At 38.4% G+C, this 24998-nt stretch overlaps 2 protein-coding genes across 4 annotated transcripts in view; both read left to right on the top strand.

Annotated features, from left to right (window-relative positions):
- The first annotated feature begins 1992 nt into the window (after positions 1-1992).
- On the top strand, positions 1993-16679 carry rb1cc1 (RB1-inducible coiled-coil 1). Of its 3 annotated transcripts, none has more exons than XM_051953259.1 (23): positions 1993-2081; positions 3985-4117; positions 4210-4336; positions 4439-4609; positions 4753-4955; positions 5082-5496; positions 5603-5773; positions 5855-6039; positions 6187-6373; positions 7096-7177; positions 7294-7358; positions 7464-7567; positions 7874-8000; positions 8285-10209; positions 10482-10668; positions 12670-12778; positions 13022-13313; positions 14136-14184; positions 14285-14332; positions 14744-14802; positions 15018-15145; positions 15440-15510; positions 15771-16679. In XM_051953259.1, exons 2-23 carry the CDS (start codon positions 4047-4049, stop codon positions 15846-15848), a joined length of 4854 nt encoding a protein of 1617 aa, XP_051809219.1. In that variant the 5' UTR covers positions 1993-2081; positions 3985-4046; the 3' UTR covers positions 15849-16679. The 3 variants fall into 3 exon arrangements, with proteins under 3 accessions (XP_051809219.1, XP_022050164.2, XP_022050165.2); XM_022194472.2 differs by lacking the exon at positions 1993-2081 and adding an exon at positions 2678-3054; XM_022194473.2 differs by lacking the exons at positions 1993-2081; positions 14285-14332 and adding an exon at positions 2678-3054.
- A 6604-nt stretch (positions 16680-23283) lies between these two features.
- st18 (ST18 C2H2C-type zinc finger transcription factor) overlaps positions 23284-24998 on the top strand; it is a 41891-nt gene continuing 40176 nt past the window's right edge. Inside the window, 2 exon segments of the mRNA XM_051953675.1 lie at positions 23284-23446; positions 24451-24625. Of these exon segments, the coding sequence (XP_051809635.1) occupies positions 23393-23446; positions 24451-24625 (229 nt within the window). The 5' untranslated portion in view covers positions 23284-23392.

The following is a 24998-nucleotide window of genomic DNA, read 5'->3' on the forward strand; positions in this document are numbered from 1 at the left end:
ACAGTATTTTTAAAAGAGCATGTGCAAAGTCCATACCAGCATAGTCTCACATGCAGACCACAATAAGATAATATTCCTATATGCTTACTGCAGTCCTTCTTAAAAGCTGCTACGTTTAGAAATTTTAATATCTCGAGCAGAACTGAAAATGAAGTCTACTGGGTTTGAGCAGTACTTTGTGTGAGTAATGGACACGCAAATCAATAAAATTATCATGACCTAAATTTTTGTTGAGGCCCTGGGCTCCCTTTAGCAGATCAAAACCATACATAGCAATGTTTTATTACCTTATCAAAGTGAATAGCTTACAATCATTATTTTTAACGTTCAGTAAGACTTATAACACTTTAAAACAGTATTTAGAACAAACATTAGTAATACTACTATTCAGAATGCCACATTGCATATTTATTTGTCAGCGAATTACATTGAGGTAATGAAGGAAATATACATTTATTCATACATAGCTCATGTATTATGTAAAACCTTTTCCTGTTTTATATAATTACAATTCTTCATATAGTCATTTAAATAGTTTATCATCTTCATCAAATATGCTATGATTTATAAGCTCTCCAATCTCTTTGTACATTGTGTAATGACAACCAAGTATATTCTATTTTATTCTATTCTGAGTTTGTGAGATCATGCCCATGCGGAAATTCTCTCTTGATTTACAAAACTCAAAACAGCAGTGTTAAACAGCACAGACATGTGGATTTGAGCAACAGTGCACTAGTTAAAGAGCTGCTTTTTATAAACAGTGTTGATCTGCTGCCTAAGATGTGTTGACATTTTTGAAGCTATAATGGTCTCTTAAACAGGCACTTTAAGAACTGAACAAGGGTTCAGTGTGGGTAGCAAATCTGAAAGATGTTGTTTCAAAGCTTTTTTCTGAAGCAACACATGGTGGTTTATGATTGTTTCCATTTGATGCAATTTGGTGCAATAAATTCTTGTGATACAGTGACCTCTAGGGGATGTTTGGCTTATGATTATTTCAAAAAACTGAATGGAAAGTTATGGAAGTTCACATAAATGAGAATTTAAAAAGGAAAGAAATGACAAAAACAGATTGTACAGTTTGATTGGTATATGACTATGTCAGTTACATTGCTTTATGTTGCGTCATACACAAATTGTCAACACCTCTCAGTAAGTGGTTACTCATATTGTGCATCACGGACAGTTCTGATGAAACTACAGGAATGATTTAATCACACCAACTCAGTGGAATATATTGTTCAATGTAAAATGGGCACAGTAATTTAATTTGAGATAAAGCTTTGACCTCCTCATCCCCCCCACACAAAGATACATTAAAACTGAAACAGGGAGTGATTGTGTTATATTTTGGACCACTTTCACACTGATTTTTTTTAAGGTACTTGTCAACAAGTAATTGATTTATGTTTAAAAGCATACAAATAGAGAAAGAAAATGGGATCCATAAAAGCAGATCATGTCCACTGAGTGTATTCTGTAACAATGAAAACACAACAAAAAGAATAAATAAATAAAAACTCAGAGGATAAAACACAACTGATTTTTTTGTCTTTTTCTTTTTTGTATATCTTTGGCTGGATGTCAAAGATTTTCAGAAGCAGTAGCTATTGTCTTTGCTTTTGTGCTTTTTAAAAAATTGACTTACATTATAAAAAATAAAATGCAACTTTCTGTTGTAACTTTGTACAAGTGCATTTATTTATCAATGTTTATTTTAATCTTTGTTGCTTCCCTTCTTCAGCTGTTTTGTATTCACCCACCAAAACTGTGCCCAATATAGAATATATATAAAACATGTTATATCAAGTCTATACGAGGGTAATACAAAGTTTTAATGAATTTCCAGCAGATCGAATACAATCCCCCAAACTACCTCCTCTCTGCAGCAAAATAGGATCATCCACACTCTGCAGCCTTACATTAACCACACCCCTTCTCATGTTGCAGCAAAACACTCGACAGCGTTTTTTTTTCTGTTATTTTCCCAGAATACACCTGGAAAAGTACAGTGACGAACGCAAACACTGATGGGAAATACAACGCTGGTCGACGAGCATATTCTTTGAGCCCGTTCGGTAATATACGCATCTTTAAGTATTCCTTAACTTTACTGAGTCCGCTTAAATCAATGTCTTTTAATGGTCTATTGTCAATTTAAGAGTGTTGAATTAAACAGTATGAAAAACAACATGGGAAAAATGGTCGTATCAGTTACTAATTCAGGTTCTTTTGTGAACCAACTTCATCTCGTGTGAAAAGCATGTTGTTCGAAAGCAAACAAGCAAAAATAAGAACTGTATTAACAAACATTTTTAAAATGCATAAAATTTAACAGACTTTGCTTTGTCTGTATGCTACTAAAGCTAAAGAATGAAGCAGAATAGCAAAAGTCTTACAATTCCTTTCACAGTAGCATTTAAATGGAAAAAAGTAAACATGCACAAGTAGTAGCACCAAGTAGTGATACAAAAAGTCCATTTAATTCAGGTTATATCATTTTGTTTTCATCTTCAACATAGACTGCTAAAATAATCAAACGTTTTGACCGCGGGTAAAGGTAAAAATTTGACACGAAGTATATTAAAAAAGATATTTAAAAATCTAACTGTAGTAGGTTAGCCTAGCTTGCAAGTCCTCTGCTACGCTCTCAGTTGGATCTCTGTTGAGTGGATCGTTCACGTACTGCACATCAGCAGATGACAACAACAAAACAGCCCGAGCTACTGAGAGGGTGCTAGCGTAGTTAGCTATCTGAGAAAAACAACTGGTGGTTCAATCCGTGTGTTACACCATCCCGGCTGGAGTTTGCCAAATTAGAAATTTATTTCACAGGAGTATGTTTATTCTGTGCAATTAATCATGACTGTCAGTAATTCTAGTCTAATCTAGTCTAGTCTGGCTAACGTTAGCTAAGGCTCTTGCTAAGCTAGCTCTATGTATGCCAAGCTAAAACGAGTTAGCTAGCTAGCTTAGGTGCTAGCTTGTTAGCTAGCCAAGCCGCCTAGGTGAGGACCTAGACCAAGAACAGGGAGATGCGAGCAAAGTGAGGTAAGACCAAGTGAATAATTTGTTTAATTCTGTGTAAAATCTAATCCTCATGCTAATGTACGTTCAAACATGGGACGTTGGCCAGTGTAGATCATGTTATTGCATTTGTCAAATTCATCGACGTTAGAAAATGCTATCCTGCGCTAGCCTCACAGCTGTTTTAGCTAATAGCCAGTTAGCAGGTTATTATTGACTAGCTAACCTGCTAGCATGTGCTGTTGACTACTTCTTTGGCACTGTAATCATGACTAAATGGAGGCCTCGAGGTTAGTAACAACGACTGAGTGTGCTCAGTCCTAAAAACAGAAACTACAACCATCCGTACTGTGGTAAACATGGAAGCTGCGAGATTCGCAGACATTCACACGGCTAACGTTATTAACGGTAGTTAGCACATCAACGTTCACAGTCTGAGACAGGAGGTTAGGTGTTTTATGTTGTCATGAGCACAATAGCTAACAAGTAGTGGTAAATTGTCGCTAACTGTGTTTCAATACATCTTTAACTTGGCATTTCGACAGTGAAGCCTTCTGCCTTGCCGTTCTCCAGATAAACGTCTACTAATACTTACTGTCTGCTCCTCCAAACAGTGTCAGAAGATTGGCTTTGTTATAAATTAAACCAAAGTATTAGAGAACTATTTCGACGTTACAAACTTGACAGTATTCTAACTCAATGACACAGTGACTCAGCTCCTTTACTCATTGTTCAACAGACAAAAAATTCCAAACTGGGATTATACCACCCTTCATATAATTATAGCCTGTGTTTAAGGTGGAAAAAAGCTTAAGTAGTATTAATCAAATATGCTTTTGGCGTTGTGCTTTAAGTAAATTGCAGCAAAACCACCTACTAGAATTTATTTAATGACATCAAGAAAGAATTAACTATCAGCTGTCATGTTTGTGTGTGTGTGTTTTCCTATTGCAGGGGGTTGGTCAGCGACTAAATGAACAAGACAGGCAAGTGCAAAGAACTCTGGGAGATTCAACATGAAGTTGTATGTGTTCCAGGTCAACAATGGCAGCACTTTGACATTTGACACTGACCTTGCTGTCCAAACGTAAGAAAGTGATAAGTTACCGCTCTTAATCAAAGGACATGGTCAGTGATTGCAGTTTATAGTGACCTAAAGAATTTTTTACTTTGTCTCAGTGTGCTAGAGCTCAAACATGCCATCCAAGCCAAATATAAGATTGCAATTCAACATCAAGTCCTTGTTGTCAATGGAGGGGAATGTATGGCTGCAGAGAGACGCGTCTGCAGCTACAGTGCTGGCACTGTAAGTTTCAACAATTTGTTTGTGCATTTTTTATTTTCTTTAAATGTATTCAGATTGCATATATAACATTGTGATTACTCTGCGCTTACTGTTGATGTTTAGGAAACCAACCCCATATTCCTGTTCAACAAAGAGATGATCCTGTCTGACCGGGATCCAACGATCCCCAAAACCACCTTCTCAATAGAGAGTGAGATTCAGGTTAAGGTGGAGGAGTCTCTACTGATGCCAGCCGTCTTTCACACTGTTGCCTCACGAACACAACTTGCTCTGGTAGTTTTTTTTTTTATTATTACATTTTTACATGATGCACACCTCAGTTGTAATGTAAAATCACTGTAACTAATTCAATATTATGGATCTCCTGTTAAATTCCTCTGACATTGACCTTATGGCATCTTTTTGAACCTCTCTAGGAAATGTTTGAAGTTGCCAACAAACTTTGCTCTTTCTGTGAACGTTTGGTTCATGATGAACACCTTCAACACCAAGGCTGGGCTGCTATTATGGCTAATCTGGACGACTGCACGTTGTCTTATCAGAAGTTGCTCATGAAATTCAACAGTGCATACACAAACTATCAACACGATTTGGAGGAAATTAAAGTTAAACTTTCAAAGTAAGTGTTGCTACTAAGGATGTGATACTTGGCAGTTTTCTGATCCTGTCCAATAGATGTGAATCTGAAATGGATAAATAAGACACTGAATATGAAGTTTTAATTAACCATTTCATATGATTGCAGGTTAGGGACAGCGGTAGCAGTGATGGCCAGGATACCTCTGCTGGAATGTTTGACAAGACACAGTTACAGAGAGAGCATGGAAAAGTCCAGTTCAACCCCAGAAAAGGATTCAGATGAGACAGAAGAAGAAAAATCCACTGACTCTGTGCTCTGCACTGGAGAAGCACAGATGCCCTCCAAGTTATCCACATCTTTCTGTGCTTCGGGGACAGCCACATGTGAGGCAGCTGGAGACCAGGAAACAAATGAAATGACTGACAGTGGTGGGCTGAGAGCTGCTCTGTTGGATGATGACACTCCCGAGCTCGCCAACCTGTCCTCATTCAATGTGACACTATTAGACTGGATCAACGTACAAGACAGACCCAATGATGTGGAATCTGTTGTAAGGAAATGCTTTGACTCCATCAATAGGGTGAGTCATTGATGTATGAGTAGATGTGTCAAAGTAATGTTCTAAATTTGCAGTGACAAATTGTGCCGAAAAAAATGGAGCTTTATTGAGATCTTGTATCTTTCAGCTTGACCCACGGATCATTCAGCCCTTCCTGGCAGATTGTCGTGACACAATTGCCAAGCTAGATAATCAAAACATGAAGGCCATCAAAGGGCTTGAGGACAGGTTGTATGCTCTAGACCAAATGATTGCAAGCTGCAAGAAGTTGGTGAATGAGCAGAAAGAACTTGCTCAGGTATGTTGAGATAAATGCTGTTAAATGACAGCCTCCATTTCCATCTTTTTATACATTGTGCTTACATGTCATTGCCTGCAGGGATTTTTGGCCAATCAGAAACGGGCTGAAAACCTGAAGGATACGTCTGTTCTGCCTGACTTGTGTTTGAGTCACACCAACCAGCTGATGATCATGCTGAACAACCACAGGAAGCTGCTAGACATTAAAAAGAAGTGCACCACTGCCAAACAAGAACTTGCAAACAACCTTCAAGTCAGACTGAAGTATAACTGAAAACCACTTCTTCTCTCATATATACTCTTAATTGCGACCTGTTCTATTAAATGTAGTTTTATTGTTTGTTTGTTTTTTTTAATCGCATCATCCAGGCAATCATGTTTGCAATTTTAATGGTGTTTGATGATTTTTAGATGGTGCTGCTACGTGATGCTTCATGCAGACCAGGATGGGGAGAAGCTTCAGGCTCTGCTCAGACTTCTGACAGAGCTGATAGAAAGAGTGAGGGTGGTCGAGGCCCTCAGTACTGTGCCCCAGATGTACTGCTTGGCAGTTGTCGAAGTCGTCAGAAGAAAAATGTTTATGCGCCACTACAGAGAGGTCAGTGCTAAAAGTCATTTCTGGACACTAGCCATGCATTCACATATAATGATACAAAGGCAGAAGCTCTTTTACATCTTTTAATATGAAGCTTTAGGGTGTGTTAAGCACTGAGAGCATATTCAGCTCTAAATAGGTGGTTTCAATTCCTTTTAGGGTTAATATATTTTGTCTTCCATTGCTTCTATGTTTGGGGGAAACATCCTCTTACACAGGTACATGAAGAACTAGAAGTGTAATGTTTTCTTTTTAAATTTATGTTATTGGTGGCTGCACAAAAACTTTATGAGCTCTGTGAGTTGTTGCCAACAACAGCTGCGTACATATTAGCCCCAACTGATAATGCCTACAGTCCTGATTTTATATATGGATGTGTCTAAATACACTCAGTGTGGGAAAAGTTGGAAGCCAACAACTGAATGCTTATATTTGTCTTCTTTCAGCTTCTTTTAGCTTTTTTGGGAGGTGGGGGAGAGGGGGGTGCTGTAGTTGTTGCAACGGGAAGCAACCCATGTTCCATTTCTTTGCCTTCTCCTTCTATTTTATTTCAAAAGTGTCTTTAATAATGTACCCTTAAGTTAAGATTTCTTTATTTGGAATTTAAATAACATTAAAGACAACACTCAGGACTGCCACCAGCTCACCACAGCAGATTTTGCGAGAAACACAATTATTCCTTTATAGGGTGATTTTGCGTTAACTCATTTTGATCATCTTTTCAGTGGGCCTATGCACTTGTGAAGGATGGGAAACGACTGTATGAGGCAGAGAAGTTCAAAAGGGAATCCTTTGGGAAACTCTTTAGTAAGTGTTCTTCGAAAAACTCAGCTGATGACATTTGAGTCATTGCAGCAGAATAAAATGTGCCTTTGGAAAAAAACTTCAACCTAGACCTATTTATTTATTTTCTGTCTATTCAGGAAAGTCCTTCCTCCGAAACCGGTTGTTTAGAGGACTCGATTCATGGCCTCCAACATCATTTTGTGTAAGTTGTGCGACCTTTTTGGCCAAGATTGTTTTGCCATGTGTATCAGTATTTTTCACTGTATTTCATGGAATCTATGCTCTCTTCATTCATTATTGCTTATAGACCCGAAAGCCCAGAAGATTTGATGATGAACTCCCAGACATCTCGCTTGAGGATCTTCAGTACTTGAAATCATGTTGTCCTGTAGAGGTGCAGCCTTTCCTTATGTAAGTTATCGTCCTCATATCATTTACATGGTTTTACATATGAACCTGCCTGTCACATAAACATGCTAGTCAATTTCAGCAGTTTTATTTCAAATGCCTTTAAGAATTCAGTATTAAAGACCTAAGTGCAGTTTTTCTAAAACACTGAAATTTGATATTTTGGTGTGAAAACTGGCCTAAATAAAACTATCATCTCTTAAAAATGGCAAGGTGAAGACCTGTGATGTAGTCTGCTTGTACAAAAATACTCACAACATGGTTTTTATTATTCTTTTATTGTATTCCCAATATTTTTTTTTTCTGCAGGGTCCCTACCATGTGTGACTTTGAGCCCTTGCATCGTCATGTAGGGGCACTTCAGCAGCTGGTCCAAGCTGCACAGAGTATGGACGAGATGTCTCAAACTATAACTGACCTGCTAAGTGAACAAAGGGTAATGGCATCTTTATTTACTACTTTTTATTGATACCGATCATAATTCTTTGCAATTGTGGCTGGTAAAAATATATGCTGAAGGCATAACTTTGTCAAATTGACTTTTCTTCTTCTTTTTCTATTGATGGTCAAAATTAGCAGTAGTAATTTTGGTTCATCCCAAACCCACGGTGGTTATTATACATAGTATAATTTTGCTTTTGTTACTTATGTTTAGGTTAAACTCCAGGTTGAATGAGCTATTTGTTTGGTCTTGCATGTAATTGCGTTCTGTCTTTCTAGGCATCTTATAGTCAGAGCGCCCAGAGATCAACTGCGTTCACACCACAGTCTGAAAGCATACCTGGGACCACAACGCCGATGTCGTCCAAAACGCCTCCCTCTCTTAGCCTTCAGGGACCCAGCTGCCAGCCTCTACATGTTCCTGTCCCTGCTCCTCTAGAGGACCTATCCCCAGACAGTATTGATGCACAAACATTTGACTTTGAAACTATTGGCCATCCGAATATGGATCCAGTTCTGCAGCAGGGATCCCTTGACCTAGATTCTCTAGCAGAGAGTCCTGAATCTGACTTCATGTCTGCTGTCAATGAGTTTGTGATTGAAGGGAACTTGACCTCTCCAAACCCTATCAGTGACCCCACAAGCCCTGAAATGATGGTGGAGTCACTGTACTCCTCAGTCATTAATGCTATTGACAACAAGCGAATGCAGGATACCACGACACTCGAGAGGGAGAACTCAAGGATCACTGTTCTCAAACAAGTTATTGAGAAGTATCGGTGTGCCGCAGAGGAGTCCCATTCCAACTTAAGAAGTGTAAAGGATGACCTCTACCACTTACGAGGCCTAGTATTAAAAGAACAACACGACTTTGGCTTTGTTCTGTGCAGTATGACTACAGAGGTGAACAATATTGTGGGCAACATCTGCCAGACCCGTGAACTGGAATTAAAGGAGCAGCACCAAAGTGAGCTTCTGACCCTTCGGCAAGAACTTGAGAAGCAGATTCAGACACTAACAGAGGAAAACCAAGTAAACCAGAATATTGTCAGAGATGTCCAGCGTGCAATGTTGGAGCTGGAGGGGCTTATGGAGCGCAAAGAGAAAGAACTTAGTCAGTATGAAAGTGAGAAAGAACGATGGGTTGAAACGGAGAGTAATCAGACTGACAGGATGAAAAACCTGGAGCAGATTATCAGTGATCAAACTGAAGAGATCAAGACGCTATCAGCTTCAAGGGACTCCATGACCAGCCAGCTCGAGAATCTGCACTTTGAGATTGAACGTTGTCAGCAGAAGATCCGTCAGGAGTTGGAAGCTGTTGCACAGTGCCATCTGAAGGAGTTGGAGGACAGAATGAAGGAGGAACACAAGTCAGAAGTGGAGGCCCTCACCAAGGATAACCAGGAGGCCCTGAAACATCTTGCTGCTGAAAATAGTGCAAAGATGAGTGAGGCAGCTGATCACCATGCTACTGCTATTAGAGAGAAGGACAACCAAGTCAAGGACTTGGAGGCTCGGATTACTCAGCTTGCAGAACTCCGATGCAAACTAGAAGTGGAGCTAGCCCTCAAAGAGTCAGAGACAGATGAGGTGAAGCTCTTATTAGAAGAAACCAAGATGCAGCAAGCGGAGGCTGTGAAGTCCCAGGTAGAGGCTGAGACCAAAGTTCTTAGTGAAGAGCTGGCAAATATAAAAAAAAAGCTTCATGCAAAAAATGAGGAGTACGAAGTGGACCTAGCAGAGCTGAGGACTCTCATGAGGATTGAGAAGGACCACTGCATTTCAGAGCTGGTGGACAGGCACGATGAGGAGACTATTTTGTTGCGCAGCAAGCTCTCCTCTCTGCAACAGCAAGCCCAGGATGCTGAGAAAACCCATGCTGAGCAGCAGCAGAAAGTTAAAGAAGAATTAGATCAGAAAGTGGCTGCATTCAGTGAAGAGAAAGAAAAGCAGTTGAGGAGTTTCCAAGAGCTGGAGCAGGAGCTGAGGACTGTTATCAGCAGTTTGCAGGCAGAAAATGACCTGCTCTCCAAAAAACTAGAGCAGGACAGACGTGCAGCTGAAAAAGAAGAGGTCGCTAAGGCTGCAACACCAGATGCCTTTAAAGAGTTGGCGCAGCAGAAGGAGGAGATGGAGAAAAGACTGTCAGACAAAATCAGACAACTTGAAAATGAGCTTCATGAGAGCCGGTCCTCAGAAAGGTGATTTTTTATTTTTTTATCTTAGTCATAAAAATATCACAAATAGAAATCCGGTATTGGTGTATCTGTTTTTCAAGTTACAGAACCTGACTGTAGTTGATGGTTTTCCCAGATCTAAGCAGTTTACATATAGAACTACACACTAAAAGAAAATCTAGGGTTGGTTATGTGAACAATGTCAATAAACTATTATGTTTTTCCTGTATGTGTATTTGCTCGCCATTATTACATAATTCCTTTGCCAGAATTAAAGTTTACTGTGTGGCTTTCAGTGACAAGGGGTTGTCGCTGCACGCTGAGGGGCGTGCAGATGCCGGGGCACCTCTGTCTCTAGACTCGGCACTACAAGAGCGCCTGCAGCAGGAGAGGGCTTCCCTGCAGATGCAGATGGAGCTCTTGGAGAAGAAGAAGAATGAGGAGATACAGAACCTCAAGACATCTCTAATCGCAGAACAGCAGGTTTGTATTTGGGCTGTAAGCAATATTTTATGGTGCTGTACTTTAGATGTTGATGTGGAGTAATAACTAAACCTTTTTTTTTTATTGTAAAGGAAATTACAGTTGTTTTAATTGATGCTATATTCTTCCTAGTAATAATGTTAATCTGTAGACTGCTTGAAACATGAGCAGTACTGAAGTTCCAAGCTTACATCTGATAGAGCTGTTTGCTTTGTGCACACACACTAATCAGGATAAGGCAATACACTTCCACAGCACCATAAACAACAGCCCCCAAAATGCCTATAAAATTTAATCAGCATCTCTTTAACCTTCATGAGAGTAGGGCGCATAGCTGGGACTGTTGTATTAAATGCATTTCATTTTAGCCAGGTGGGCCAAATAAACTGTCAGTGTATGTAGGGAGATGTGAATGCTTTCCTAACTACATTTGCTGCATAGTGAATGTTAAACTGAGCACTTCAATACAGCAGTTAGTACTTACCCAGTGAAACATTTATTCTTTTGTACTACTGACTGAGTTTTATTTTAAGTCGCACCTTTACAGATCAGTCTTTTAATGAATTTATCCAGCAAATCATTTTTTTTTCTGTGCTGGCCCTAACATTGTCCTCTCCGATCGCTTTACACCAAAGGAAGTCAAAGGGACAGCAGAAAAGTTTTACTCTGCCATATGATTTGGATTAAGGGACTCAGTGTTTACAGATGTTTTTGCATTTCTGTTGTTGAAACATCAGCCCTCTCTGTCCTGCACCCTCCTTCATAGCTTAAGTAATGTGTACTTTGCGAAACATTTCATTTTTAGTAGATGCTGCACAGGCGGTTTCATTTGTTTGAAGTTGAGCCTTTCATCTCTGCAGATCAATCTTTTAATTCAGTTATTCAACAAATCCATTGTTTTCTATGCTGGCCTTAATCTTGGTCTTCCTGATTGCTCTACACAAAATGGAAGGCAGAAAGGTTTTCCTCTCACTTTTCCTCTATACTCTGCCATATGATTTGTATTGCATAATTTAGTGTTTACACTGTTTGCTATGCATTCCTGTTGTGGAGACATCAGACCTTTCTCTGGTGCACTGCCTTCAGAGTTTAATCTGGTAAGAGTGCTGTTCTGCACAGAAAATGCCAGATTTAGTTACCTGTTTAATGTAACAGTTGGGATCATATAATTCTGCTTCAGTTTTGCTTATTTATTGACAGATATAATACATAGCGAAGAGGTGACCTCCTGAGATTCTGTTATTTCCTGCCTTTTTGGAGCTAAACCAACAAGTCACAATTTAAAATTTTCTAAAAACGACCCATTTTCTAATGAAACTTTAAGAAACTAAATTAAAAAACAGTAATGTCAAATTTAAGAAGTTGAATGAAATGTAGTTAGAAACAACTATGTGTTTATTACCTTATTTACTTTGAATAGAAAATATATTAAATCGTTCTCATGTCCACAACAGTTGACATTCATTAAGGGACTATTATTTCTGCTGACCAAAAGTTTAACCAAAGTCTGACCCCAATTTATAATTCCTGACGGGTTCATAAACAAGAAAATATATGATTACCACAAGTAAAACAACGATATCGTAACAATATTTGACTTAACTTTTCTCTTTTCCTGGCTGGTGAGTTTTGCTGCAGTCTCCATTTTGTCTCAGCATGAAAACAAAGTTCCCATTTTCCCACCCAGTCCCAAGATACCCTTGGAAAGGCCAAGATGTCCTCTATTTGAACACATCAAGATTCGGCAAGGTAGCTCAAATGAGTCAAAAGATATAGAACAAAAGCAAATATCCAGTACAGAGGACAGAAATGAATGGGCTGGGTCTCAGGAAGATGGAGACCGATATAATACAGGAACTCCTATGATTGCAGACTGATCTGGATCCATAGAACTTAGCAGGTAAAAAAGCACCCTTTGTGCTTTTTTGTGACTTTTGTGCGATCGTCAAACTAGTTGTTTAGCTTGTTAAAGTTCAAAACTATTATTTTGTTTTTGTCCAGACAAATTTCAACACTGTTCTGACCCGAGAAAAGCTGAAGAAGGAGCAGATCATCAGCGAGCTCACAGAGAAGTTGCGGAAAGTCACTCAACAGCAAGAGAAGGACAAAGGTGAGTGCTGTATTATTCATACTGAGTGATTAATGAAAAGTGTGGATTTTTTTTAAGTCTAATATGTATTTTTGGTATCTCGTTAAATATGTCTAGCAACCAGTGGTGCAGGTTGTGTTTTAAAGCATGTTACTCATTTTAAAAACATACTTTTTTTTTGTCAAAGAAAGGTTTCAAAACCTCTATGCATATTTAAGCATGTTGTGTCTGTCAGTGTTTCTTATTTATCTTAACGTATTGCAGCTCTGATAGAGACACTGTCTGAGGACCGAGCTAGCGTGATGCAGGAAAAGAAACACTTGGAAGAAGAGCTTAACCGCATGCGCAGCACCGCACTGGTGTCCTCTGCCTTCTTTGCCTCAAACCCCTCAGCTCACGAGGTCACAGAGGCTGGTGCAACAGCGAGAGCTCTGCCTGTTTCTGAGGCTTGTTCTTCTGAGCCCCTGGCTGAAACCGACAGACTGGCCTCTGTGGCAGCCATTCGAGATGACGAACATGTTGATTCAGCAGTGGAAGCCAGCATGGTGACAGTCCAGTAAGCGTCTACTCTACAATAAACATTGTGTTGTTTACAGTGTGAGATATGTCCCAGTGATTGTGTTGTCACATTATATAATTTACAGTTCCGTGTTTACATGCACATGAAACCAAGTCACTGGGGAGAACAACACATTTACATGCATAGTGTCAACCTGCTTAAGGCCTGTGCTTTAAGCCTGGCAAATGTTACATTGGAAACCTGTTGAGTAACACATGCTTCAGAACCCTTTTTTTAGGTCAGAGAATTTTGACAGTGAACATGGAGGACAAGTGATGTAGATAGGATGCACACAGTCTTTCTTAACAGTTAAAACTGTTCAGCTGTGTAATCTGAATTACTAGGACTCAGAATTTAAATATTTTTATGCAAAGACATACTGGTACAAGCAGTGAGATACTCTTCAGTATCTGAAATGCTTCGCCACTTTCATGACCAGTTCTTTTCATTTTTGTGCGCACCCATGACTGTGATACTTGGATTTTGTTTTCTCGTGTTGGTCTAAAATTTATATGTAGCAGATCAGCCCTGAAGGAGGCTCCATTTATAAACAGTGTAAGGTTTGTTAGGATTTTATGTAACTGATTGCCAGCCAGAGAAACAGACTTTTGCGTTATTGAAGAAGGAGCCTATTGTGTAAACTATGGATGGACAAAAGGGACATTTGACAGTGGAAGGAAGGCAGACTAGGATCAGACAGTGTAAGTTTTCTTTTATTTCCATTAAAACCTGCTAGAAGACCGTATGATACAGTTGTCTTAATGTTTTAATATGCTGCATACAGCTGACCGTTTTTAATCTGTCTTTTTGTTGTTGTAGTGATAATATGATGTCAGAGGAGAAACAGCGGATAATCTTACTTGAGAGGGTGAGTATACATACTGCATCTATGTTAGTGCATTTGCTAGAACAGAAAGCTTTGTTTTTGTATGTCTTTATTTGTTTAATACATCTAATATATGTTTCAGACTTTACACATGAAGGAAGAAGAAAACAAGCGCCTCAGTCAGAGACTGGTCAGTTGATTATTATAACTGTAGGCTATGTAACATTTTCACCACGAGGTGGCAGTAGCATCAAAGAGTAAAATTCTGACATAGGAGGCCAAAGTAGAAATTTGTTTTTTACCAAGAGTGTCATTAGAATGTGCAAAGTGATGAATGTTACTGAAGCATAAACATATATATTAATATAAATGTTAAGATTATGCTCTTGTGGTTCTTTTAGTCAATTCTGACAGCGAGAATTAGATTTTAACATAACACTGTCAGTGGGTAAAGGTAATAATACTAATTACTAAACCTGTAATTTCCAAATCCTCAATCCCACAAATGTTAAAATAAATCCCATGGAAAGTCAGTTGTAGTCAGTACAGTTAACTTTTCTGTGTACCACGAGTCACGTCGCTCTAATCCTTTTCTTTGTAGATGTCTCAAAGCATGTCGTCTGTGTCGTCACGGCATTCAGACAAAATCGCCATCAGAGAGTAAGTGAATCAAAAATTACACACGGCCTTAACATGTCCTTGCTGATGGGATTTTTAGCATTTTTATTAGCAGTTGAAACTGTGATCATCATTACATTTGGTATAATTATACACATTATTATATAATTACCATTAATGTGTTTTCATTTTTATTATCAGTTTGCAGAACCGAGTGTCATCATCCCTTTGTCTCTGCCTATCTTTTGATGTTTCAGTTTCCAGGTAGGCGATTTGGTTCTAATCATCCTGGATGAAAGGCATGACAACTACGTGCTGTTCACAGTCGGACCCACCCTCTACTTCCTCCACTCAGAGTCTCTCACTGCACTGGACCTCAAACCAGGTCAGCCTCACCAAACCGTCTGAGATCACGATGAGAGCTGTAGTGTTGGGATTTGTTTTGTGATTTACTAATAATGAAAAAAAGATGTATCAATGACAGTGACCTGCTAGCTTTGGGGTGGATTTATAAAATAACCAAATAAATGCAATCTGTACATGGGTCCTTAAACACAATTTCTTTTATGCTTTATTTTTGCTACCGTTTCTTAAGAAGCTTTATGTTGCACACACAATTATTCATCAGTGGTTTCCTGAGTGTTCACTGCCTAACGAGGTGATTTGTTTTGTTGTTTAGCATCAGGGACCTCAAGACGGCCGTGGGTACTTGGAAAGGTGATGGAAAAGGAATATTGCCAGGCAAAAAAGGTACGTGAAAGTTCTAAAATATTTTAAGCTCATATTTTCAAATGCATAGATATTTAAGTACATAAGTCATTTTGTTATATATACAAGTGTGGGCCTGGAAGTCTCATTTATATTTTGTAACAATTCCCACACTGAGTAAGGATTTGTTTCATTTTTCAAGTCAATTGTAGTAATGTCAGTAATGTTGTTACAATTATGTAAGCAGTCTGAACCTTATTTCTCTCTCTCAAAACTCTTTGTTTTCTCCTTTTCTTTTCCAGGCCCAGAACAGGTTCAAGGTTCCTTTAGGAACCAAATTCTACAGAGTGAAAGCTGTTCCGTGGAACAGAAAAGTATAATAGCCAAGTAATGAGCTAAAATGTATATTTATATTGTTTAATTTTTGAACAGAAACTTCACATCATAATTCATAACTTGAAAATCGAAAGACCTTAAAAATGGAAAGAATTAAAATCATCATCATCGTCATGCTATTTTGCGTTTCAGTTCAAAATCCCACCTGCTATCACATTTTTGTTTTCTTTAAACCCAGATTTGTTATTGTGGACCAAATGCTATTAACCTTATTAGGGCACTGCCCTATACACTGTGGCATTATGCCATTTGACCTGTGTGTGAAATTGAACAAGATTTGGATGTTAAATATTAGTTCTCATTATCAGCATTTGTCCTTTTGTGGAAAATACCGTGTCATTATCAGCATAATTAAATAAAAATATACATTTATTATAAATGTTTATGGAGGAATGTTCATGGCATGCATATTGATATGTTTTCTTTGATTTACTTATCCAGATAAATGTTGTAGTTGGAAACGTAGTTAATGCTGTTTGTTACTCACAAAGCAGTATGGCCCTCTGTCAATACTGAAATGTACATTATGACTGACTGATGGAAACAGTCGTCTTTGCAATCCTTGAAATGCACTTTCAAAAACAATGCTTTTGTTGATTTGAAAAGGGAAGTTAACTGAGCTGTCAGAACTAAGTAAATATATCAGCACAAACTTCTCACTATCATAGAATATTGATATGTAGAAAGGAATACTTTGTGACTGTGTTTCATTATCGGACGACATTGTATATTACCCATCAAATCACATGTAACAATAAATGACTGTATTGTTAAAGATAGAGTTTTGAAACAATAAAGGATTGATCCCAGACGCATTCAGCTGTTTTTCATGGCCAAGAGTTTTTTTTGTCAGCTTGTTTTTAATTTTTATTTGGGAATTATATTTGATTATAAGAAATGGAAGCAATGCAAATAGGCTCACTCTTACAATACATTCATGCACAGGTTTTACATTTTTGTGGTTCATGGACAAAAACTTGTTTATTACAGCAGCAGAATTGCTTTTTTTTTTTTTTCACCAAGACTTGTTCACTTGCTCCCAATGAACATTTTGTGTATTAATGAAAAAAAGACATATTATTCGGACTATTTTGTATGAGACAAAAACACAAAAAAATACACAAGCTTTTAGGGCATATAGAGTAAATAGCTTTCATAATGATGCTTTTATAATTTTCTAGGGGATTCAGGAGTCAACGTGGAATAGCACAGTATAGTGTATTCATTTGATTTAGCATTTTTGCTTTTGTGGAAACATTAATGTTGGCACACTGCTGCAGAAAACAGACTTCAAAAAGGCTTCAAATCGGGGCCCAAGAACGATGCGGCCCTCATGGAGAAGGAAGCCCACCAACATCACTTTCCCAGTTCACAGCGGGGAGCATAGCAGCTCTCCGCCGAGCACTCTCTACCATGTGGGTCTAGGGGTGTTTTAACAATGTTTAGCTCTATTTTCTCCATTTAGCATAAGCCTGTTGTCACATTTGGATGGCTCCTTCATAAATTGATGGTGTGATTCCTACAATTTCGGGACAGGCCTGAATGACAAAATATGCAACACAACATTCGATACCGAGGTGGCTGGCAAGCACCAACCATGTGCACTGGACAGGCTCTTAGTGTAAATGTTTACAACCCCCCACTGAGCTCAGTGCTGCTGGGAGTCACTCTCATCAGGCTGAATGGGATTTAACATTGCCATGTGTAGTCTCTTGCTAGTTCCACCATTAAAACTGCCTTTGACTTGCTGTCAGACTTCTTTCTACAATATTTGACTACTTGTGTTCAGTTGTGAATCATAAAATTGGCTGTTGTTGAGCAGCATGCTTTGGAACTTGTGTGAGTCTTTGTTTTTGTTTTGTGGTATTTCACCTATTAGAAGAAGCAGTTGCATATGTATTGCACACATATATACATAAATAAGTATACACAGGCAAATAATAAAATTAGATGAAATTGTTTAAAAGCATTTTATTAGAAATAAAAATGTGATTTCAAGAGTAATATTCTTTCTTTAATTTTGTAGATTAGTTCATCAGGGCGATTGTCTGAGTTGAGGTGTTCTTATAGCCAAATTTTACTCTAATAACCGGTTTAAATCAAAAAGACTATCACACATACATTTTAAATTTCCTTTTGCAACTCATAAGGACATTTAAGAAGAAAGATTTGATATTTCTTTTGAACAAATGTTAACAGTGAAATGAGGTTACTGTCTTTTGAAATACATTCATCCACCTAAACAAATATTAGCAATTTCTTTTTAAGCAAAAGCTCAACACGCTTTTATCTCTGGCATGCAAAAAAGTTAACACGAACTTAGTTTTATGCGCATGAGCAGAGATTCATCACAAATACAATGCAGTAATTGTAAACGGACAGGTATATTAATACAGCTTCCAAATGCCATCAGCTGAAATTCAAAGACACATGATAACCGCTTTTCTCTGCATGTCAACATATGCTGGGTGCACTAAATTAAGGTTTAGATGAGTAAATGTGAAATATCAAAACGATGTCAAAGACGAGTCACAAAGAACGTCATACAGTCTAAGATCTCGCGCCTTTGTTCCTGATATATTCTGCATTTGAAGATAATACACAAGTTGCATTCGATTTTCCAATATCTCTGACGCTATACTAGATAGATGGTGCTGCAAATAAACAAGCATTATTTGTAGAGGAAATATATGCATGAACTTCAAATGATGGATAAATGAAAATAAATAGGAAAGCCTTAACATAACATTTATATTTTCGAAATCTAAATGGAACGAGTGCGTTGAAGAAGAGCCAAGAGGCATTAAGGCTGAAACTGCAAACCAAGGAGTAAATCGACTTAATGCCATCACATTTCCACCCTATTCATTCCTAAGAAAAGGGTTAGGGAAAGAGATTAGGTTATATATCTGCTGTCAGAGACTGAAGAGACCAAGTAGAGAACTTCACCTAAACAGAATGATGATCAAACAGACATGCTTTAACAGACATGCTTCATAATCTCATCCGGTATTGTCCCCCCTCTGCCTTGACTACAGGTTCAGTAGAAAATCTTAGACAGGGGCAGATTAAATGTGTGATGAAATGTCTGAGAAATATGTGAGAATGTGCAGCATAAAGATGGTTGATTTTCTACCCACATGACAAACATAATCACTATTAGTAACACATATCCACATAAATATGATAATTCAAATTTAAACACATTTATTGGGTTCATATTGGAAATCATAACCATCTGATGGCATAGTTTTATGGATAATTACCGCCATAGAGATAATGCAGCATATGAAAGGGAAGCTTTGAGGCTTCTCCACTCACTGGGAGGAGAGTGCGTAGGTTTAGTTGTGCATCTGAGCCGTACCCAAAAGGCAAATGTGTGGAAAGTTTGGTGACAAGCATCCAGGCGTGTGGTTAACAAGATTGCATCTGGTGAGCAGAAAGTGTAGGATATAGCTTAACTACGTATTTAAAGGGCAAATTATTTTCACATTAAGTTCAATGCCATCAGTAATCCTTCCAAATATAGACAGAACTATTTCATTTTCAGAAGAAAAATAATTATTCAAATACCCTATAGTGCAAATCCCCTTAATTTAGTGCATGACACAGTTTTTGATTTCCTACCACAGAACAAAACGGAGAAGAATCCAGTAAACATTGAAATCTGTTGTCTTATTTTGGTAATCTGGCTGCTTACTGACAAGTAAATAATCAATACAAATAGTTCTGAAGTGTCTGAAAATAGACAGGCGATTTAAACTGTAACTAACAGCCATGCATTTTCCAGCTGCAGTGCAGTGTTGAGGAAATGACACCAGCTTTGATGGGCTGTATAGCTTTTGAGATGAGCCTCTTTATGCCGCTTGCAGTTCCATTATGGCTTTGTTCGAAAGCTTGTTTACCTGCTGATAACATACACTGGTGGATTCAGGAGCACCGATCCAAAATCTGCTGCCAAAGTCACTCAAGTCTCATTGTACTGCAGGAGGGGAAGAATGAAATGTTTATGCGGAGGGGAATGCAAATGCTAAATGTGAAATCAAACTATGGGACCAATAAGGGATCAGAATAACTTTGCCAGGTTTTATTTTTAGCCCAGTTGCAATGCTAGCTTTGTGGAACACTCTTCACTTTAGCCTCTGTGCATCTGTGTGCTTAGGTTTTACCCAGTGGAAAAATGCTGTTCCAATTTAACAAGAATGGCAAAACTGTGGGTTATTATTTTTTTTCAGATATGTTGGAGAAAACAGTCTTCCATCTTGCAGCACGACTTTGATTAAACTGAAATGTCCTCCCTGACTGAAGACAACCTGAATATGGTGCTGTTTGTCTGTGATAATGCGTAATATCAAATAAGCGGCAGATCAAAAACCGTTCATCAATTCTCATCGTTGTACATCACTTGAATATTTTTGGATTTCACTGTTAAAAAAGCTATGGTCTCAGGTCAAAGGAATAGCCCCTTGGTTTGCATATTAAAGAGGATTTGCTAGACCTCTGTTAGCCATGCATCCCCATGCAGGCAGGTCTCCAGGGGGCCAGCAGGGCCCCACAGACGGGCAACTAGGGGGCCAGGTGACCCTGTCTCTGAGGTTAGCAGGAAACACTAAAGAGGGATGGGCAGGGAGCTGAGGAGCCACTGAGTGCGAGTGTGCAAGGCTGGTGATGGCAGCTGTCAATGGTTTGGAAGGAGAAGCAGACAGATTGTGCGTTCTGTTGGTGCAGCCAGTTCGCCACCTGGCAGGCTTTTCCTTGTTAGAACTTCTTGCTGTTTCTGTTCTCATCAGAGAAATGTTTTTCCTCTTATCCTCTATGTTCAGGGGAAGTTAAATTTGTCAGAATGTTTAAAGATGTTCAATGAAGTGCAATTGTTTAAAGTATGCTCTGTGCATTGCACAGAATTGCTGCTGCTCGTGTTTTTGTTCAGATACAGTCAAAAAGCTACGGTCATTAATGGAGACCTTGCTTTGTATAATGAAGTACATCATTAAAATGAATAAAATTTACTACGTACAAAAATAGAGAATGTGGAAGGTATGCCTTCTTAGCGCTGACCGTATGCTGTATTATTTATCTCTTCTTTAAGGATGGGGCTATGGTTTAAGGAGTAGGATTTGCTTAGAAAAAATAATCTGTAACTTTCAAATCCCATCATAGCCATAAATACTGCTCCGTGTTGTTCAGTTGTTGAACGGAAACCATGAACAGCTTAAAAGTACATTTTAAAATCAAATTTGGCAGTCAGTCCTTGTTCCAACAGGATTAAAAAAAGTCTTTCATTTGATATAAATATATGCAAAGAGAGTGGTGTGGTGATCTGGGTGCCAGAGGTGGCGCTTTACTCTGGATATTCTGGCTTGGGCCTGTAAGGGACATAAATTAACATGAATTAACACATGCATGCAATAAGAAAATAATTAATTCAAGTTATCAGTCACCTCTTCCATTCCAGGAATCTGATTGACAAGATAAAGTAATGTGCAAACTGCTTTTCAAAGCTAACAGCCTGGAGCACCCCTCCTATTAGTTAGTCATTCCCTCAGTATCACACCCGGAATCTGTCATTTCACAATTTTCTCCTATAATGCATATGTGCCGCTCTCACCACTCCACTACAGCAACTGCCATCTAACAAGTTGACACAGAGAATGATACAATTCACGTCCAGTATTCAGTTCCATATACAGCAAGCATCTGAGGCAGACGGGTCAAGAATATGGTACATTCTGTTCTCTCTCAAAATTGCTTTTCCAGGACTCTGGAGGAGCTCAATAAAGCTCCCATGATATCCTTTAAACACCTAAGAGGAGTTTTTTAGGATTTAAAACTCTCCTCAGGTGTAAAAATAGTGTGTAGTAATGAAATTATGCAATGTTTGCTTTTTGAAGGTTCATGTCTGTCTAAATTTTACTAATCTCACTGTGATTCTTGATAGTCATTTCATTTAACCGCTATAAAAGCCGCTAGCCCCCTCAGAGCAGGTAACACATATCCACACAGCACGTGAAACACACAGTGAATGTACAATATTCACACATAACAGAAAAAGAACGATTAATTTATTTAAATTGGTTATGTTCTTCAAGAAACATGTTTTGAATGTGGGATTTGAAAAGCTGATATAGAGTGAGTGCTTCCAAATAAACTTGCTCTTGTAATTTATTACAAACCAGCTATTTCAAAAATACAGTTTTGCCAAATTTCCAGGCTTCACAGTTAGACCAAAAATCAGTAAGGTGTATTAGTGTAAGCTCTGGGCTTCTGTTTTTTTGAGCTGACATAATGACATTCTCAGAAATAGTTTATATTGCAAACGCAGACATTATAACACTCTTAACAGATCACACAAAGTTTGAACATTTGATAAACAGTTAAAGGATCTACATCTGAACAAGTTATTAGCTATATTGTTCATGTAGCCTGTTAGCATTGACATAGCGGGGTTTGAAAAAAAAAGGTTCACCATGGGATAATAATGCATTTTTTAAGGGCAAAGATAATTTTCTAAAAGGTGTAAATATCTTGTCATTTGAACAGCCATTCTTGAAGGTCAGTATGTTCTTAACTAACTTTTGGCGATACATTAAATAAACATCTCGGTCTGCTATCATTATTTGCTACATTAGCTAGTTCAGCCCTGAGCAAAGCTGCTGTTTCAACATTTCCTAGCTGTTTGTTTTATCCATGATACATGTACATTTAAAAATGTTTTTCTCTGACTTTGTTCTCATTTGTCAAGTTTTACTCGACATATCAGGTATGGTTAAGCTATAGCCATTCTTGAGCTGACAAAGTTCAGTTTAAGTAAGCTAGCTGAGTTAGCTAGTTAGCAAGCCTGTGTGACCCAGTTAGCATCAGAAATCCAAACACCAATTGACTAGCACAGGATTAAATTCAAATAAGCTATAGTAGCACAACAATTATTGTTTTTCTGTTTAATTTGTAGATTCTGTGTTTTTGCAGTGGTAGCAAATTGAATTCTTTGTTTTATAAAAATATATTTTTATGTATGTGACTAATTTAAATTTAAATATTGCTGTTAGCTATGTGCTGTGTTTTATCATTGATATCCAGCTGTTTAAACTGTATAATCTTGCTATAAAATTATATTGCAAAAATATTGCTTTGTTAAAATTGTCAACATGTCTCTGAAGCATGACCAAAGGGGCTGAGGTAGAGCAAGCTGTAAACCAAAAGGCACATTTGTCCAATTTGGGGATAAAAGAGGGGGAAAAAAGCTCCAGAGGATGATAGTGTGTACAAAAGTAGTTCTGTTGCCTGTTAGAGTGGTGTCAGCCGGTCCCAGTCCCTGCGGCCCTCACCGTGCACTGTGCAGGCCTGACGGGAAACTGACTGCAGCTCAGGACATGGCCTCGTTTGTTCACGGTCCCCCCTCTCTGAAAAGAGTTATGCTGTCTGTTTTGAATGGACAGCGTTTTTCTTTGTGTGCCCGATCAAAACAGAGGGCAAAGTTAGTCAGCAAGTTGCATAGCTTCTGCATTCTGATTCTTCAAGCCTCTTTTGTATGAAGTTTAGCACAATGTTTTACATTGTGTTTGACCTGAATGGCATGCTGGAGGTAGGAGCATTTTTCCTAACTACAAAATAGAAAGGGGTAGAAAGTATTTTTTGTAATCAGATGTTCCTCATTCATGTCTGTATGCTAGAACGAAATAAGTAAAATGATCATATGGGGTTAAAAACCTCAGCTTTAATACGGGAAATGACAGGGTGCCGTGTTGCTGAAATATTTATATGCTTTTATCTGATCTATTTCCTAACCACAAGGTATTTGCCTGTGAATCCCTGGCACTTTTGATATTACCTGAAGGCAAATGGTATATAGATTTATACAAGTTATTTACAACAACAGCCAAGCCATTCCTCTGGAAACTAGGCTGCAGATCAAAGGATTGTTTTGATCTCTACTTAGCATATTTGTTTAACCTAGCCAGTGATTCTGAAAAGTGCACAAGCTTTTCGGTGATATGCAGAGCACCCTTTATCCGTCTTTTTCTTCTGTTAGCTCTGGATTTAAGTACTTTCTGTATTTAGGAGACAACTGGATTTGCCAGCTTTTGAAATTTAGTTGCCCACTGCTAGCAGTCTTGGCACTCAGAAATAGATAACTAGGTATGTTCCACTGCTAATCCTGATCGGCCTTGTAACAGTATTTGCGGACGGTACAGCACTCAATTAGGGCATAATGTGCTATTTTTATTTCCTTTAAGTTGGATTAAATGTGAAAACATGTTTGTTTTTTTCAGTTTCCATCTACTGTTTACTGTGTGGGTACTTTGCAAAGTATTGTTTTATACTGTTTCAATCAGTAGCACTCTCTCCACACAGGATTGCAAAATGTCAGGAGAAAAACAATGTCCAAGCGCTCTCTAAAAAAGATGCCAGGGCAATCAGGAAATTTTCTGGAATGCTTAAGAGAATGCATATGCACACAATGCCCTAATTCTCTCTTACTTTGGGTTTGGGAAAGATGAGCCCAGGTTTATTGAGAGCCAAAAAAGGGGGCAGATGGCTCACAAGAGGGATAAACCTGGGAAGTCATGCTGTAAATGTGTTTTACAGAAAACAATGAAAGGAGCGGACAAAGCGATTGTGGCAAAGTCCTTTGGAAAATGGAAAAGCAGCTCTCTAAGGTCCAGGACCATGGAGAAGCCGGATGAGCCGTCCGAGGAGAGTAAGGAGGAGAGCCTGTCCAACTGCACCTGTGAAGCCCCCCAACTCGGCAAGAAACCAGTTGGTAAAAGTACCTTATTTTCTTATTTCAAGTCCATTCATACTACTGTGCCTCTCAGCTTTTTTTTTCTTGTGGCAATTTTAATTATTACTGTGGTGACTTGTTTTTTTTTTTTTTTTTTTAGTTTTTTTTTTCCATTTGACTCTCTGGCCTGCCATATCCGGTGAACAAACAAACCACATTGTTGGGCAGGAGAATTCCTTTTGAGGGAAAGTGTGTCTCCGATGATACAGTGTTGCCAGAAAAAGACAAAGCAAAAAATAGCAAACACAAAAACAGTCACAGGTGCATGGGAAAAAGAGAGAACCGAGTGAATGGTCACTGCGGTCCCCAGGAGGTCTTTCAGTGTTAGCCAGTGCGGTGGGTGGACTTCTGA

This window comes from Acanthochromis polyacanthus, chromosome 9 (genome assembly GCF_021347895.1).
Source record: "Acanthochromis polyacanthus isolate Apoly-LR-REF ecotype Palm Island chromosome 9, KAUST_Apoly_ChrSc, whole genome shotgun sequence".
In the NCBI taxonomy this organism is placed as follows: Eukaryota; Metazoa; Chordata; class Actinopteri; family Pomacentridae; genus Acanthochromis; species Acanthochromis polyacanthus.

Bases quoted from the DNA above. Each gene is read 5' to 3' on its own strand.
- rb1cc1 (XM_051953259.1), top strand. From the start codon at position 4,047: ATGAAGTTGTATGTGTTCCAGGTCAACAATGGCAGCACTTTGACATTT. The intron at 10,210-10,481 runs GTGATTTTTTAT...TGTGGCTTTCAG, and splicing joins GAGAGCCGGTCCTCAGAAAG to TGACAAGGGGTTGTCGCTGC. The intron at 15,511-15,770 runs GTACGTGAAAGT...TTTCTTTTCCAG, and splicing joins AATATTGCCAGGCAAAAAAG to GCCCAGAACAGGTTCAAGGT.